Source organism: Pleurodeles waltl, chromosome 2_2, assembly GCF_031143425.1.
Source record: "Pleurodeles waltl isolate 20211129_DDA chromosome 2_2, aPleWal1.hap1.20221129, whole genome shotgun sequence".
NCBI classification, from domain to species: Eukaryota; Metazoa; Chordata; class Amphibia; order Caudata; family Salamandridae; genus Pleurodeles; species Pleurodeles waltl.
Window position 1 is genome coordinate 156319085 of NC_090439.1, and position 14667 is coordinate 156333751.

Genomic DNA, 14667 nt, shown 5'->3' on the forward strand with positions numbered 1-14667 from the left:
CTAGACACACCCAATTTATGACGATTTAATTACTAACAAAAATTTCTAAACCAGGTTCACACTGCAAAACCAGACATTTTTGATTAAGTATAATTTTCCTGAATACACATCATAGGCTTCATTCACAAAGGATTAGATACAACGAATAACTACTTTTGCGCCTATGTTTAGATCTGTTGCTTTAACACCAATTGAACAAAAATTGACTCACCTCAATTTGATCAATTTTGACTTGTTTATAAGCCTTCTTCATTTCTTTCGCACCAATCTTCATGGCATCAACCTAGGGAAATGCAGATTAAAATTAGAGCTCAAAGCAAGAAAGTCCACTTACTAAGTGCCCCTGTATTAAAACAACAAACCAGACTTGCCGTGTTTCTCTCAAGCTGCCAAACCTAAATGTTCGATAACGTGGCAAGACTAAAATAAGGTTGACACTGGACCAGTATTTTAGCGGCCCAGCTGGGAGTTTATGTAACGCCCTTTAAAAATATTTGGAAAATCAGCAACAGTTGGCATATATAGTCTAGATAAGTACAAATGATTAAAGGAAACAGTGGCCACATTTTCATGTTAAAATTAAGGAAGCACAAATTTAGACACACTCTTCTTAAAGAACTGCTGCTTGCATTTCTTGAACCTGCAAACATGTACAAATTACCTGTATTTATCGTCAAAAAAATAAATGGCACCCCTATGCTAGCACGCTTATGTATAGTGAATTAATATGAAAAACGTACAATTGTGGTTTTAACTGCTTCTCTTCCTTGTCTCTTTATGTCACTATGGCCCGATTATGAGTTTGGCAAATGGGAACACCTGTCTGCCTAACTCCCACTGTGCTGGTACCTCCCCGCCCGCCCCATTAAGACTTTCCACTGGCCCCCCTGCACCTGTTCTCCGCCAGCCTTTTCATGCCGGTGAAACAGTCAAGAAACGAATGGTGGAGAACCAGGTTGTAATCAGTATGGCGGCGCTGAGTTCAGCACTGCCCTGGCTGACTCCAACCTGCACCGCCGGCATCCCGTTGGGATCTCCGATCCCAGCGGTAGGTTGGCAGGGCTGCTCACCAACCTTGTAATGTGGCAGTTGGACCGCCACAGCTGTGGCAGTCCGACAGCCACCTCGAGTGTGGCGGTCCGAGGACCGGCACACTCATAATTAGGCCCTATATCTTTAAATCCAGAAACCTGTTTACTTCGCTACTAAATGGCTGCCTTTCCAAGATGGCATTTCAACCTTCATTTACGGAGCCATATCTTCCAAAACCTTTCTCTAGTGCTCGCCACCAATAAAGATGTCTAGGCACTTCACCTCCACCCAAAACCACTCAGTTGAAAGAGGATCCATGAGCTTCCTTATGAAAAGAGGAAAAGGAGAGACATGACGGAGACCAGGAAGTAAATATGTCTAGCTATATGTTCAATGGGATGCAAACATCAGCCCCTTCTTTTAGTTCAATTTAACTGCAGGAAACCTCCCCAGTCTTAGGACACTGCCTCTAGTTGTAGTAGAAGCTTTGTCCTAAAAATCTATTTGCCTCTGATGCCACTCCTTGTAAGGCTTTTGGTTTCATACATTCAGTACTTTGGTAGCAGCTTTTGAATTGCTGCTGATCTTTCAGTTCACATGTATGGTCTGTGTAGCCAGGCATATTCCAGACACGGCCTTATCACATTGTGCAGGTGTCAGCTATTGGATTTTCCTTCGAGTTGTACTCCTGCATATTTACCACGGCAGCCACCTTGATCACAACACAGCTAAATTGGGGTGTTTACAATGATAACGTAAAAAGTCCCTGTCCTCTTCAGTGGCCTTCAAAATATTACTGTTCACTCCATATTTCTCTACTACAAACTTGGAACATGTTACTAGCTTGCCACCTTCCAAACCATTATTTCCTGGTTGCCAGAAATCACTTATTTGTGCGCTAGCTGTTCAGAGGTGTCAAACCTATGACAGATTTTTTCCATCAGTCAACTTTTGAAAAGCAACTATAAATTCAACTTTACAGAAGCATTCTTTCAATTTTGAATTCTGGCATATTAATCCCCATGTGTAAAGGTACTACCAAAAACCAACAGTATACAGCTCATAACACAGAAAGCAAACTGTTGACCATCATACGACATCACATGCTATTTACAGGATATATTAGTCTAAAAAAAACAGAACCTAAAATGTTTCAATGGCCCTTTACTAGATGAAAGGTTTGCAGATCAAATTATTCCTACCATAATCCTAGCCACTCATCTCTTGCTTTCACAAAGTGGTTTCAAACTTCCAGATTTTCATATAATATGGATACCTTACATACTGCAACTAATATGACTGGCTTGATAAACACCTGACCAGTGTTTGAATCTTGAGACATCTTCTGCTATTTCTTTTACCTCAAATAGACTGCATTTACAAACCTATGTTTTTGCCTACCACTCAGCTATTAAGCTAGTTCTCCTACCAGATTCTCGTCCCACTGTTATTTAGCCTGTTTTACACATCCTTTGTTTGGAACTAAGGATTTACTGAAATGCAAACACAAATGTGTTATTCTGCTGTGACCTTTCCACTTGCCACCTTGTCAAAAATTAATTTAGATCACTCTAGTTTGACTTTCTCTTTGAGAGACAATATTTTACTGCACGTAACTATGCAGTTTAAGATACACAAAGCTGAATTCATTTTAAGTCACCTTCACAGTATTTAATTTGTATGAAAAGTGGCTTATGTAATAGCATGCTGTATTTTAACTGTTTTAAAAGGGGATACATGTATATTACAGGGCGGCAAATTACGGTGATTGTCTCTCTTGTCTTTCAAGCAGCAGCACATTATACTTTAGGGCATTTTTTAACATTGTGGAGAAATGTACAAGCTCAAATCGCTGGTGGAAGTGCATGCCAGAGGAGGTGTCCTCCTAGGCATAATAATCTAAATGTAGATGTAATGGATGTGGGAAAGACAAGGAAACTTTTATTGTCAGATCTTGAATTGCAGGTAGATGTGTAAAGAGATGGGGAGTCAGGTAAGTTTCTTGGAGCTAGACGATAAGTGACTTTCATTACCATTCTCAGGAGCCTTAAGAGGGCTCTGGTACATTAAGGAAGGTGTGTATTTTGGAAGGCTATATATGATTTTAGAGTCAAAGTTTAAAACCTTGGCCGATGGAAGGAAGAGTACTGGGGATTCCTACAAGCAGCCTATTTCAATGGTCCAGAGTTTATCAGGGCTTTAGCTGTGAGGATAAAATGAAAATTTGCATCTTCCAAAGAAAGATTTCAAATGCACAGAAGGCTTGAATAGAAAGCAATGATATATATATATATATGCAGATTTCGGAAAAAGGTTAGATTGAGAGGGGTACAAAAATTAGAGGACTTCATTTTTTTCATGAATTCATCAGGCGGGACTGTAAAGACATCCAGTTTTGAACAGAAGGCAATGAGTTAAATGTGTCTAGCTGGAGAAGGAGAGAAAGAACTGGAAATGTGAAAGGATTTTGGTGTGATCTGCTTAAGGATGGTGAAGCTAGAGAAGAGGGAGCGTGCCAAGGCTGAGCTTTGAGGCACACCGAGCAAGAAGTAGAGTGAAAATGTAAAGCTTGGGATCCTCTACTTTTGAGAAAGATTAGTTGAACCGGTAGAAGAAGAACTAAGGGCCATATGTACAAACACTTTTTCCCATAGACACAGAATGGGGAAAAACCTTTGCTACTTCTGGCCCTAAGTGAGGGTTGAAGCAGAAATGCCTGAGGTACTGAGCGGGAAGTAAAGTAGGATAAATTGTACTGAATGACCTACATGTAGCAGTGTGTGAATAGAACGAAGTAACTGAGGTGAGTAGAAGGAATTACATTTTGTCACATTAATAAATGCAGTTTCAAGAATAGGGAAACGCGATTGGAGATTGAGGTTCTTAAATGAAAGGTTTGGAGTGAGGCAATAGAATTTCTTGCACAATACCGTTGTCTTTGTGTCCTTCAGAGACTGGATTGTGTAATTTGCTTGTTCCATGTTGAAGGACTGCTGTGACAGGTTATCTCTCTGCTGTTCATACCTGTGGTTCATATAGTAAAATACATTAGCAGATCATAATTAAAATGATACACCAGACAAGAATAATCAGCAGTTTTCAAGAGTCAACAATGATCACCACAGGGGTTTTAAAAAAAGCAGATATACAAAGCTGGAAATGCATGTGAGAAGTATATTTGTTTACATTGTGTGTTTGTTTAAAATGGAATACAACTTCAGTTGGGCACAAAGTTCTAGTGAGAACAATGTTCTTCACAGGCATAAAGATGTAGTGCAAGCAAGGAATGGTTTGCATAGATAGCTGCGGAGCAGGTGTCACATAGTAGATGTTTTCTTTCGAGGTTTTATCAAGACTAACCGTACAAATTAAATTTGCCAATCCGTCAGACTAATGACATTTTAAAAGAAAAACGTGCATAATATATGTATATAAAAGTATATCACACAGAAAGGCTCATAGCATGCTACCACATGACCTGCAGAAAACAAACATATAAACAAATGTAATTAATAAGGTACACATCAATATTAAGACCAACATATACCAATTTGATAAAGTTCATGAAGGACTGAATTGTAAAGAAATAAAAACAAATATTTTCATCAAGCAAACCAAAAGCCAATTTCTTGCTGGTAAATGCTCTGCGTTATGCAGCTAATTTAACCTTCCAATTAACCGAATACTAACTTGTCATGCTGCAAATTCACAAGGTGCACCACTGCAAAGTGCTGCATGACTACAAGAGACTAAAAGAAATGATAACTTACGCAAGATGACAGTGCTTTGTCACCACCTTCAAACTCATTGCAGTCATTGCCCTTTCAGAATAACTTCTGACAACAACATACTCTTGGATGCTTGATAGGCACACATGAATGCATGGAAAATTTTTGTTTTAAAAAAATACATGTTAATAAGTTTTTGTAATGTCCTGGTCAGCATTTCGACATTCCTATCCATTACTTTGGGCAACATACAGGGAGTGCAGAATTATTAGGCAAGTTGTATTTTTGAGGATTAATTTTATTATTGAACAACAACCATTTTCTCAATGAACCCAAAAAACTCATTAATATCAAAACTGAATATTTTTGGAAGTAGTTTTTAGTTTGTTTTTAGTTTTAGCTATGTTAGGGGGATATCTGTGTGTGCAGGTGACTATCACTGTGCATAATTATTAGGCAACTTAACAAAAAAAAATATATACCCATTTAAATTATTTATCCTTACCAGTGAAACCAATATAACATCTCAACATTCACAAATATACATTTCTGACATTCAAAAACAAAACAAAAACAAATCAGTGACCAATATAGCCACCTTTCTTTGCAAGGACACTCAAAAGCCTGCCATCCATGGATTCTGTCAGTGTTTTGATCTGTTCACCATCAACATTGCGTGCAGCAGCAACCACAGCCTCCCAGACACTGTTCAGAGAGGTGTACTGTTTTCCCTCCTTGTAAATCTCACATTTGATGATGGACCACAGGTTCTCAATGGGGTTCAGATCAGGTGAACAAGGAGGCCATGTCATTAGATTTCCTTCTTTTATACCCTTTCTTGCCAGCCACGCTGTGGAGTACTTGGACGCGTGTGATGGAGCATTGTCCTGCATGAAAATCATGTTTTTCTTGAAGGATGCAGACTTCTTCCTGTACCACTGCTTGAAGAAGGTGTCTTCCAGGAACTGGCAGTAGGACTGGGAGTTGAGCTTGACTCCATCCTCAACCCAAAAAGGCCCCACAAGCTCATCTTTGATGATACCAGCCCAAACCAGTACTCCACCTCCACCTTGCTGGCGTCTGAGTCGGACTGGAGCTCTCTGCCCTTTACCAATCCAGCCACGGGCCCATCCATCTGGCCCATCAAGACTCACTCTCATTTCATCAGTCCATAAAACCTTAGAAAAATCAGTCTTGAGATATTTCTTGGCCGTGTCTTGACGTTTCAGCTTGTGTGTCTTGTTCAGTGGTGGTCGTCTTTCAGCCTTTCTTACCTTGGCCATGTCTCTGAGTATTGCACACCTTGTGCTTTTGGGCACTCCAGTGATGTTGCAGCTCTGAAATATGGCCAAACTGGTGGCAAGTGGCATCGTGGCAGCTGCACGCTTGACTTTTCTCAGTTCATGGGCAGTTATTTTGCGCCTTGGTTTTTCCACACGCTTCTTGCAACCCTGTTGACTATTTTGAATGAAACGCTTGATTGTTCGATGATCACGCTTCAGAAGCTTTGCAATTTTAAGAGTGCTGCATCCCTCTGCAAGATATCTCACTATTTTTGACTTTTCTGAGCCTGTCAAGTCCTTCTTTTGACCCATTTTGCCAAAGGAAAGGAAGTTGCCTAATAATTATGCACACCTGATATAGGGTGTTGATGTCATTAGACCACACCCCTTCTCATTACAGAGATGCACATCACCTAATATGCTTAATTGGTAGTAGGCTTTCGAGCCTATACAGCTTGGAGTAAGACAACATGCATAAAGAGGATGATGTGGTCAAAATACTCATTTGCCTAATAATTCTGCACTCCCTGTACACTTGATACGTTCCCAAAAATCTTTGATTTTGGAGCAATGCCAGATCGTTTGGAGAAAGTACCTCCCATTCCCACATCATCTAAGTCAATCATTCGTGGATCCTACCAAATAAACGCAAAAAGACCATTGTGTGGGATATCCTTGGGAGGATTTCCAATTGCACCGATTTAAAACTGGCTTAGATTGCCTTCTCCGTGGTGAACATTTCTGTGCTTGTTCCCTATCATGATCCTCCAGTGGTTCTAAATCCATTTTCTATTCCAAACTCGGCCATTCCGGACAGATAATTTTATTTGTGTCTTATATATGAATCAGGCTGCAGAAGTAGCCATAGGATGTGATGACAATATTGTCAAGAGGAGAGTGTTAACACTAAACTCATGGACTATACTTCTACTATGCAAACAGAAACTGCAAGAACTGGAAGAAATCAAATAAATCTTTTCATATTCTTCCTGGAACTGGGGAAATGTCTTCATGGCCAGTGGTCCAGAAGCATACTTCAGGCAGGGCAGTCCTATTAGGCTCCACTGTCAGAATCCTTCTAATTGTGTCAAGTCACGTATTCTGTCACACACCTATATGGATTGGACCTTGCAGTTTTGCAGCAGGCTACCTTTCTTGCCTGTATTCCTTGTCCTCCTTATTATGTCCACATATTCTCAGACAACACCTAATTGCGAGGAGCCCAGTGATTTAGGGAGGGCTGCTTTGATGCGCAGTAATACATGTGAATATGAGGGAGAGCCATACATCCCACATGAAAGTTACTGCTTGGTATTTCTTAAAGTAAAAAATAAAAAACATGGAGACCTCTGTACCAGAACAGTAAAAATCTGTCACGCTTTGGGTTTCTCTGCAGCACAACGAAAACGTTTGGGACAGCAGTATATAATGAAACATTGCTCCTCCCAGAAGGGTCAAGGTTAGTCTTTTTCAGTGTTGTACACTCTTTTTGATGTTTTTCAGTAAGTTTCCTTAGAGAAGGTAATAAATTCTGTGTTTGTCAATAGCAATTACTACAGCACACTAGGTACTTACATTTATGTGCTGCTCTCCTAAGGGACAATTGACCAGGGGTGTTGGTGATCCAGATGTCATTGGAAAAAGAACCTACCTGTTCCAGTCGATTTAAAAAAACAGAATGAACGTTATACTCTTAACATATACAGGGAGTGCAGAATTATTAGGCAAATGAGTATTTTGACCACATCATCCTCTTTATGCATGTTGTCTTACTCCAAGCTGTATAGGCTCGAAAGCCTACTACCAATTAAGCATATTAGGTGATGTGCATCCCTGTAATGAGAAGGGGTGTGGTCTAATGACATCAACACCCTATATCAGGTGTGCATAATTATTAGGCAACTTCCTTTCCTTTGGCAAAATGGGTCAAAAGAAGGACTTGACAGGCTCAGAAAAGTCAAAAATAGTGAGATATCTTGCAGAGGATGCAGCACTCTTAAAATTGCAAAGCTTCTGAAGCGTGATCATCGAACAATCAAGCGTTTCATTCAAAATAGTCAACAGGGTCGCAAGAAGCGTGCGGAAAAACCAAGGCGCAAAATAACTGCCCATGAACTGAGAAAAGTCAAGCGTGCAGCTGCCACGATGCCACTTGCCACCAGTTTGGCCATATTTCAGAGCTGCAACATCACTGGAGTGCCCAAAAGCACAAGGTGTGCAATACTCAGAGACATGGCCAAGGTAAGAAAGGCTGAAAGACGACCACCACTGAACAAGACACACAAGCTGAAACGTCAAGACTGGGCCAAGAAATATCTCAAGACTGATTTTTATAAGGTTTTATGGACTGATGAAATGAGAGTGAGTCTTGATGGGCCAGATGGATGGGCCCGTGGCTGGATTGGTAAAGGGCAGAGAGCTCCAGTCCGACTCAGACGCCAGCAAGGTGGAGGTGGAGTACTGGTTTGGGCTGGAATCATCAAAGATGAGCTTGTGGGGCCTTTTCGGGTTGAGGATGGAGTCAAGCTCAACTCCCAGTCCTACTACCAGTTCCTGGAAGACACCTTCTTCAAGCAGTGGTACAGGAAGAAGTCTGCATCCTTCAAGAAAAACATGATTTTCATGCAGGACAATGCTCCATCACACGCGTCCAAGTACTCCACAGCGTGGCTGGCAAGAAAGGGTATAAAAGAAGGAAATCTAATGACATGGCCTCCTTGTTCACCTGATCTGAACCCCATTGAGAACCTGTGGTCCATCATCAAATGTGAGATTTACAAGGAGGGAAAACAGTACACCTCTCTGAACAGTGTCTGGGAGGCTGTGGTTGCTGCTGCACGCAATGTTGATGGTGAACAGATCAAAACACTGACAGAATCCATGGATGGCAGGCTTTTGAGTGTCCTTGCAAAGAAAGGTGGCTATATTGGTCACTGATTTGTTTTTGTTTTGTTTTTGAATGTCAGAAATGTATATTTGTGAATGTTGAGATGTTATATTGGTTTCACTGGTAATAATAAATAATTGAAATGGGTATATATTTTTTTTTGTTAAGTTGCCTAATAATTATGCACAGTAATAGTCACCTGCACACACAGATATCCCCCTAACATAGCTAAAACTAAAAACAAACTAAAAACTACTTCCAAAAATATTCAGCTTTGATATTAATGAGTTTTTTGGGTTCATTGAGAACATGGTTGTTGTTCAATAATAAAATTAATCCTCAAAAATACAACTTGCCTAATAATTCTGCACTCCCTGTATAAGCTAGGAATCGAATTATCAGGATCTGCCACATATAACAGAATATCATCATAATGCAGCTGTATTCTATTAGCCCACTCTCCTCAACAAATACACTCTGATTGAAGAATTCCTCAGAGACAACAGATCACCAGTTCGAAGGACACCATCCATAACAGAAGACTGAGAAGACACCCCCATCTTGTATCCCTTTCGAAGTGGAAGATGTGAAACATTAGCCCTTTGACATTGCATCTCCCCAATGGTCTGATATAAAGCAAAGTCATTCCTCCCATATACCATGGGCCGAAGTTAATTTTTTCAAGAGCTGAACATAAATGGCCATTGTAAAGAATCAAATACTTTTTTGGTGTCTAAGGACATTCCATTAAAAGGCTTAGACAACATTCAGGTAAAACAGGTCTGACAGAACAGGAGATTTCCTTTGGTAAGTCTATCAGGTATAGATGCTGCTTGACAGAAACAAAATGTGTTCCTCCTGTTATGTTTGCAATATACTCCCTGCAAGAGCTTTTTTTTTTTTTTTTTTTTGTTTTTATTACCAGTGAGTATTGATGAGGCTAGGGGAAAATTACTACAGGATCCCATTTGCACGACATGCTAAAATGCAAGTTTCAGGTGTTGGTCTAGGGTTACCTTTTTACAATTGATCCATCAGGACAGACGAACCTTAAAACGTTTGAAATGTTCAAGGAAAGCATCTATATTAATCAGAGAGGATCTGATGGGGTCATACTTTTGTAGAAAGAAAGGTCCTTTCGCATAGAAACATCTTTCAATGGAGGCATTCAAAGCTGGAGCCTTTTCCATGGAGATATGGGAAGAGGGGACCTTGACTTCGCCTTAACGCACAGGTGTCAATACTTCTGAGTTCTGAGCAAAAACGTTTGCACAATGATATTTTATCCTTTTTTTCACAGCACCAGTTTTGCACCTATGACTGAGATTTCTGAAGGAAAGCAATGATTGTAGGATTAACATCCTCTTACTCTGTGGTGAAAATGGCAGAGTAGTCCATTTCAGATCCATTATTTATTGCACAGGTAGATGTAGGGGTTTCATTTTATCACGCAATGCAGAGAGAGGCTTCACTGAAAACTCTCTGTAACACAGAAACCTTCTTACAAACTCACAAATATTTGGGGGAATGAGTTTAACTCATGCGGCTCTGGCTCAATGAACGTAACCTGGATGATATAGGTTTCTACATAAAATGGTCCAAGTCTGCTGCCAAGACTACAAAGTAAGTCTTTCTGTGTGCAAGTAATCAGTCTTCGCAGCTTAAATCTGAAGTTCATGAGAAAAACACTGACCACCTGGTTAGAATGGCTGCAATACAAATGCTCCCAGAATGACTACACATGCTTCCAAAACTCCAGAGTTTCATTATTTTGTAAAATATTTTGGGCGGTTACAATAATTGTGACTCTCACAAAAATGTAAACTGTGGCCTTTGGTGGATCCTCTAAGCAGGTTATATGGAAATAGACAACATTTCCAAGAATTTAGCTTGGCAAGAGCACGTTGCTAATTCAGCAGCAAAACAGTGACATTACTAATGCAATAAAAATACATTTTTCAGAAAATAGTGGGGGAGTGTCGGCAGACCGAACGATTCAACTGTCACAGCTGCAAACTCACGATCGGTCCCATTTTTAAATTAAAACTTCTTATTAACTTAACAACTTACTTATTAAGAACATATAGTGATTATTCAAGCCAAGATCATCTATACTACACTACAGTGCAGACTCTGCTTGATTTGGGACTTTTATTTATTTTTGTTTAACACAGGTCGAAAATGTGATTTGTTCAAGAACACAGTATATTGAGCCAAGGCCGGGACTCGAACCTGGTTCTTCAGTTATAATGTCAGAATGGCCATTACACTACATGTCCTCCTGCCCTTACATGCTTAACTTCATCTAACAATGCTTTCGTCACTTACATCAGTGATTGCAATAATTCGTACGAGAACAAATATATCAGCTGCCCTCACTAGACACCTTGCTTTATAAACAAGCCACATCGTAAAGAGACGAAGGGCAAAATGCAAGAAGGTAACTATCTGAATGCTCTAGCAAAGTCATTAATATATTAAACTCACCATTTACCCAAGATGCACATATTATAATGAGGCTTGCTTACCGTGACTCTAAAGACAAAGAAGGGTTACTTGAGAATGAACACTTCTTTATATTTAGATTTTACAATTGAAGGGTGCTACGAAGAATTTACCTAAACACCAAAGACTTGGTCTATGTAAAGATAAGAAAAAATAATTTGAACACATCATCTTTTTATTGCCTGAATTATTATATTTTTAAAAAATATCTCTGATCTTTCTTTAGAGAAGTAAAGATAAGAACACTCAACAAGCCCACCCTTTACTGTTACAAAAGACCATCTTACAGCGTTATTAGTTGTTTAATTACATTTCTTAAGATATCCTATAACCATCTGTCATTACACACTTTCAACAGTAAGTAAGAAACCATAGGTCTTACCACATTTTACTTTATAAAAAAATGATTTGCTTTGTCAAATTTTAACCTTTCTCCAACCTGCTCCTCAATAATGATACACGAGTGTTCTCTTGCTTGTTGCATATATTATAATTGATTTTAACCCCTTGGGTGCCTGGGACGAGCTGGGCTCGGCAATGGTTGCTGTGTGCCGATGACGAGCCCAGTTCATCCTGCACCCGGCCCACACACCCCAATCAGGGATGGAAGGGGAATAGTTTCCCCTTCCACCCCTGACCCCCCAATTCCCCCCCAGTGACGTCTCATGACGTAAGTATGTGATCGCGTACTGACCTCATCAGAGGTCACCTCCCATCGCGTTGGAAGCATGCTTCCAGCGCAAGGCAGAAGAGAAATGCTAAGCATTTCTTTTCCGCTAGGGAGGAGGGGGCAGGCAGAGGAAAGAAAGGAAAGGAAAGACCTTTCCTTTCCTGTCTCTGCAAGCATTTCTGCTGCCTGATCGCAAAGCGATCGAGCAGCAGAAATGCCCACTAGAGGCACCAGGATTTTTTTTTTTTTTTATATTTAAGCATAAGGGGAGCGGCCCCTTGGGCAAGGGCCGCTCCCCAGGAGGGAACATTTATTTTAGGCCATCTCTGCCCACCTTGGTGGCAGATCAGCCTATTATAATTAGGCTGATCTGCCCCCAGGGAGGGCGGAAAGCCCTAGACACCAGGGATATATATTTTTTTGTTTAATTTTTTTATATGTGGGACGCAACCCCTTAGGCACGGTTTGCTCCTGGGGGGGTGGGGCATTGTATCTAGGCCATTTCCGCTCCCCTTGGGGATCGGCCTATTTTTATTAGACCTATCTGAACCACTAGACACCAGGGATCTTTTTGTCAATTTTATGTGAGGGGAGCGACCCCTTAGGAAAGTGTCATTTCCCTGGGGGGCAAATTTATTTTAGGCCTTCTCTGCCCCCTTAGGCAGATTTGCCTATTTCTATTAGGCCAATCTTCCCCACCAGGGGAGGGGAGGGGAGGGAGAGAGAGAGAGGAGAGAGAGAGAGGAGAGAGAGAGAGAGAGAGAGAGAGAGAGAGAGAGAGAGAGAGAGAGAGAGAGAGAGAGAGAGAGAGAGAGAGAGAGAGAGAGAGTGTGTGAGTGTGTGTGTGTGTCCGCCCCTTGGTCACCGGTTGCTCCCTATGGGGGCACATTACTGTTGGCCATATCGGCGTATTTTGGGGTGCCCATCTGCCCCCTAGGGGGGGGGGGGGGGGGGTGGCAGAAAGCCCACCAGAAACCAGGGAAGATTTGTTTTTCAAAATTAGAGCGTGGGGCCAAAGTTGTTCCCCCAGGGGGAAAGTCTAATAGATGCCAGGGAATTTAAAAAAAAAAAAAAATACCTAATAGTGGGGTGATGGCTACCAACCAGTATGGGCCTGGTTTGCCCCCCCACCCCAACTGAAGGGGGTAACAGTCTTTCAGCTCTACCCCTGCACACTAAAACATCTTATCCCACAGCAAGTGAGAAGACATTTGATTATTTTGGGTATTGGTTTTACATTTGGACCATAAGAGCTTGGCTAACTCTCAAAAACGTCCCACTTGGAATGGTGAGGGCTGCCCTTTTTGGACTTTGGGACGCTGCCATGTAGAAAAATCCACAAAACCTAGACACATCTGAAAACTAAACATCTGGGTGCTTCCAGGGTGGTGTGCTTCAAATGCAACCCACACCATTTTTTTTACCCACAATGCCCTGCAAACCTCCAACTTTGCTGGTAATCACACATTTTTCCCAAATTTTTTGTGATGGAACCTTACGGAATCTGCAGGAATCCACAAAATTCGGACCACCCAGCACTGTCTCATCTATACCGATAAAAATTCTGCCCCACTTGTCAGCCTAAAATGTTTTTTTTTTCAAACTGCCCTATTGGACCTGCTTTTGTTCCCCCTCAATTTCAACATGTTTTCGGCTCTTCCCTGTCACAGGCACTCGGCCCACCTACACAAGTGAGGTATCATTTTTACCGGGACACCGATGGGAACGTTGGGTGGTAGGAAATGTGTCCCGGTGCGATGATCCCACACAGAAATGTGGGGAAAATGTGATCTGTTTTAGCTAAATTTGAGGTTTGCTGAGGATTCTGGGTAAGAAAACATTGAGGGATCCACACAAGTAACACCTCCCTGGATTCCCCCAGGTGTCTAGATTTCAGAAATGTTTGGGTTTGGTAGGTTTCCCTATATGGATCCTGAGTCCAGGACCAAAAATGCATCACCCCCGGCAAAAACAGGTAGTTTAGTATCTGATAACTTTGATGTGTCCACACAGTGTTTGGGGCATTTCCTTTTGCGGGCACTAGGCCTACCCACACAAGTGAGGTACCATTTTTATCGGGAGACTTGGGGGGAACGCTGGGTGGAAGGAAATTTGTGCCTCCTCTCAGATTCCAGAACTATCTGTCCCCAAAATGTGAGGAAAAAGTGTTTTTCGGGCCACATTTTGAGGTTTGCAAAGGATTCTGGGTAACAGAACCTGCTGAGAGCCCCACAAGTCACCCCCACCTGGATTCCCCTAGGTGTCTAGTTTTCAAAAAAGCACAGGTTTGGTAGGTTTCCCTAGGTGCCGGCTGAGCTAGAGGCAAAAATCCACAGCTTGGCACTTTGCAAAAAACAGCTCTGTTTTCTTTGGGAAAATGTGATGTGTCCATGTTCTGTTTTGGGGCATTTCCTGTCACGGGCGCTAGGCCTACCCACAAAAGTGAGGCACCATTTTTATCTGGAGACTTGGGGGAAACGCTAGGTGGAAGGAAATTTGTGGCTCCTCTCAGATTCCAGAACTATCTGTCACTGAAATGTGAGGAAAAAGCGTTTTATGGGC

General features: G+C 41.4%; 1 protein-coding gene across 1 annotated transcript in view; it reads right to left on the minus strand.

Annotated features, from left to right (window-relative positions):
- The window catches only part of CHMP5 (charged multivesicular body protein 5), a 61694-nt gene that overhangs the window by 32902 nt on the left and 14125 nt on the right, over nt 1-14667 (minus strand). The window contains exons 4-5 of the mRNA XM_069219548.1: nt 3963-4056; nt 212-283 (exon numbers count right to left, since the gene is read on the minus strand). Coding sequence (XP_069075649.1) covers nt 212-283; nt 3963-4056 — 166 coding nt within the window. The remainder of the gene's footprint in view (nt 1-211; nt 284-3962; nt 4057-14667) is intronic.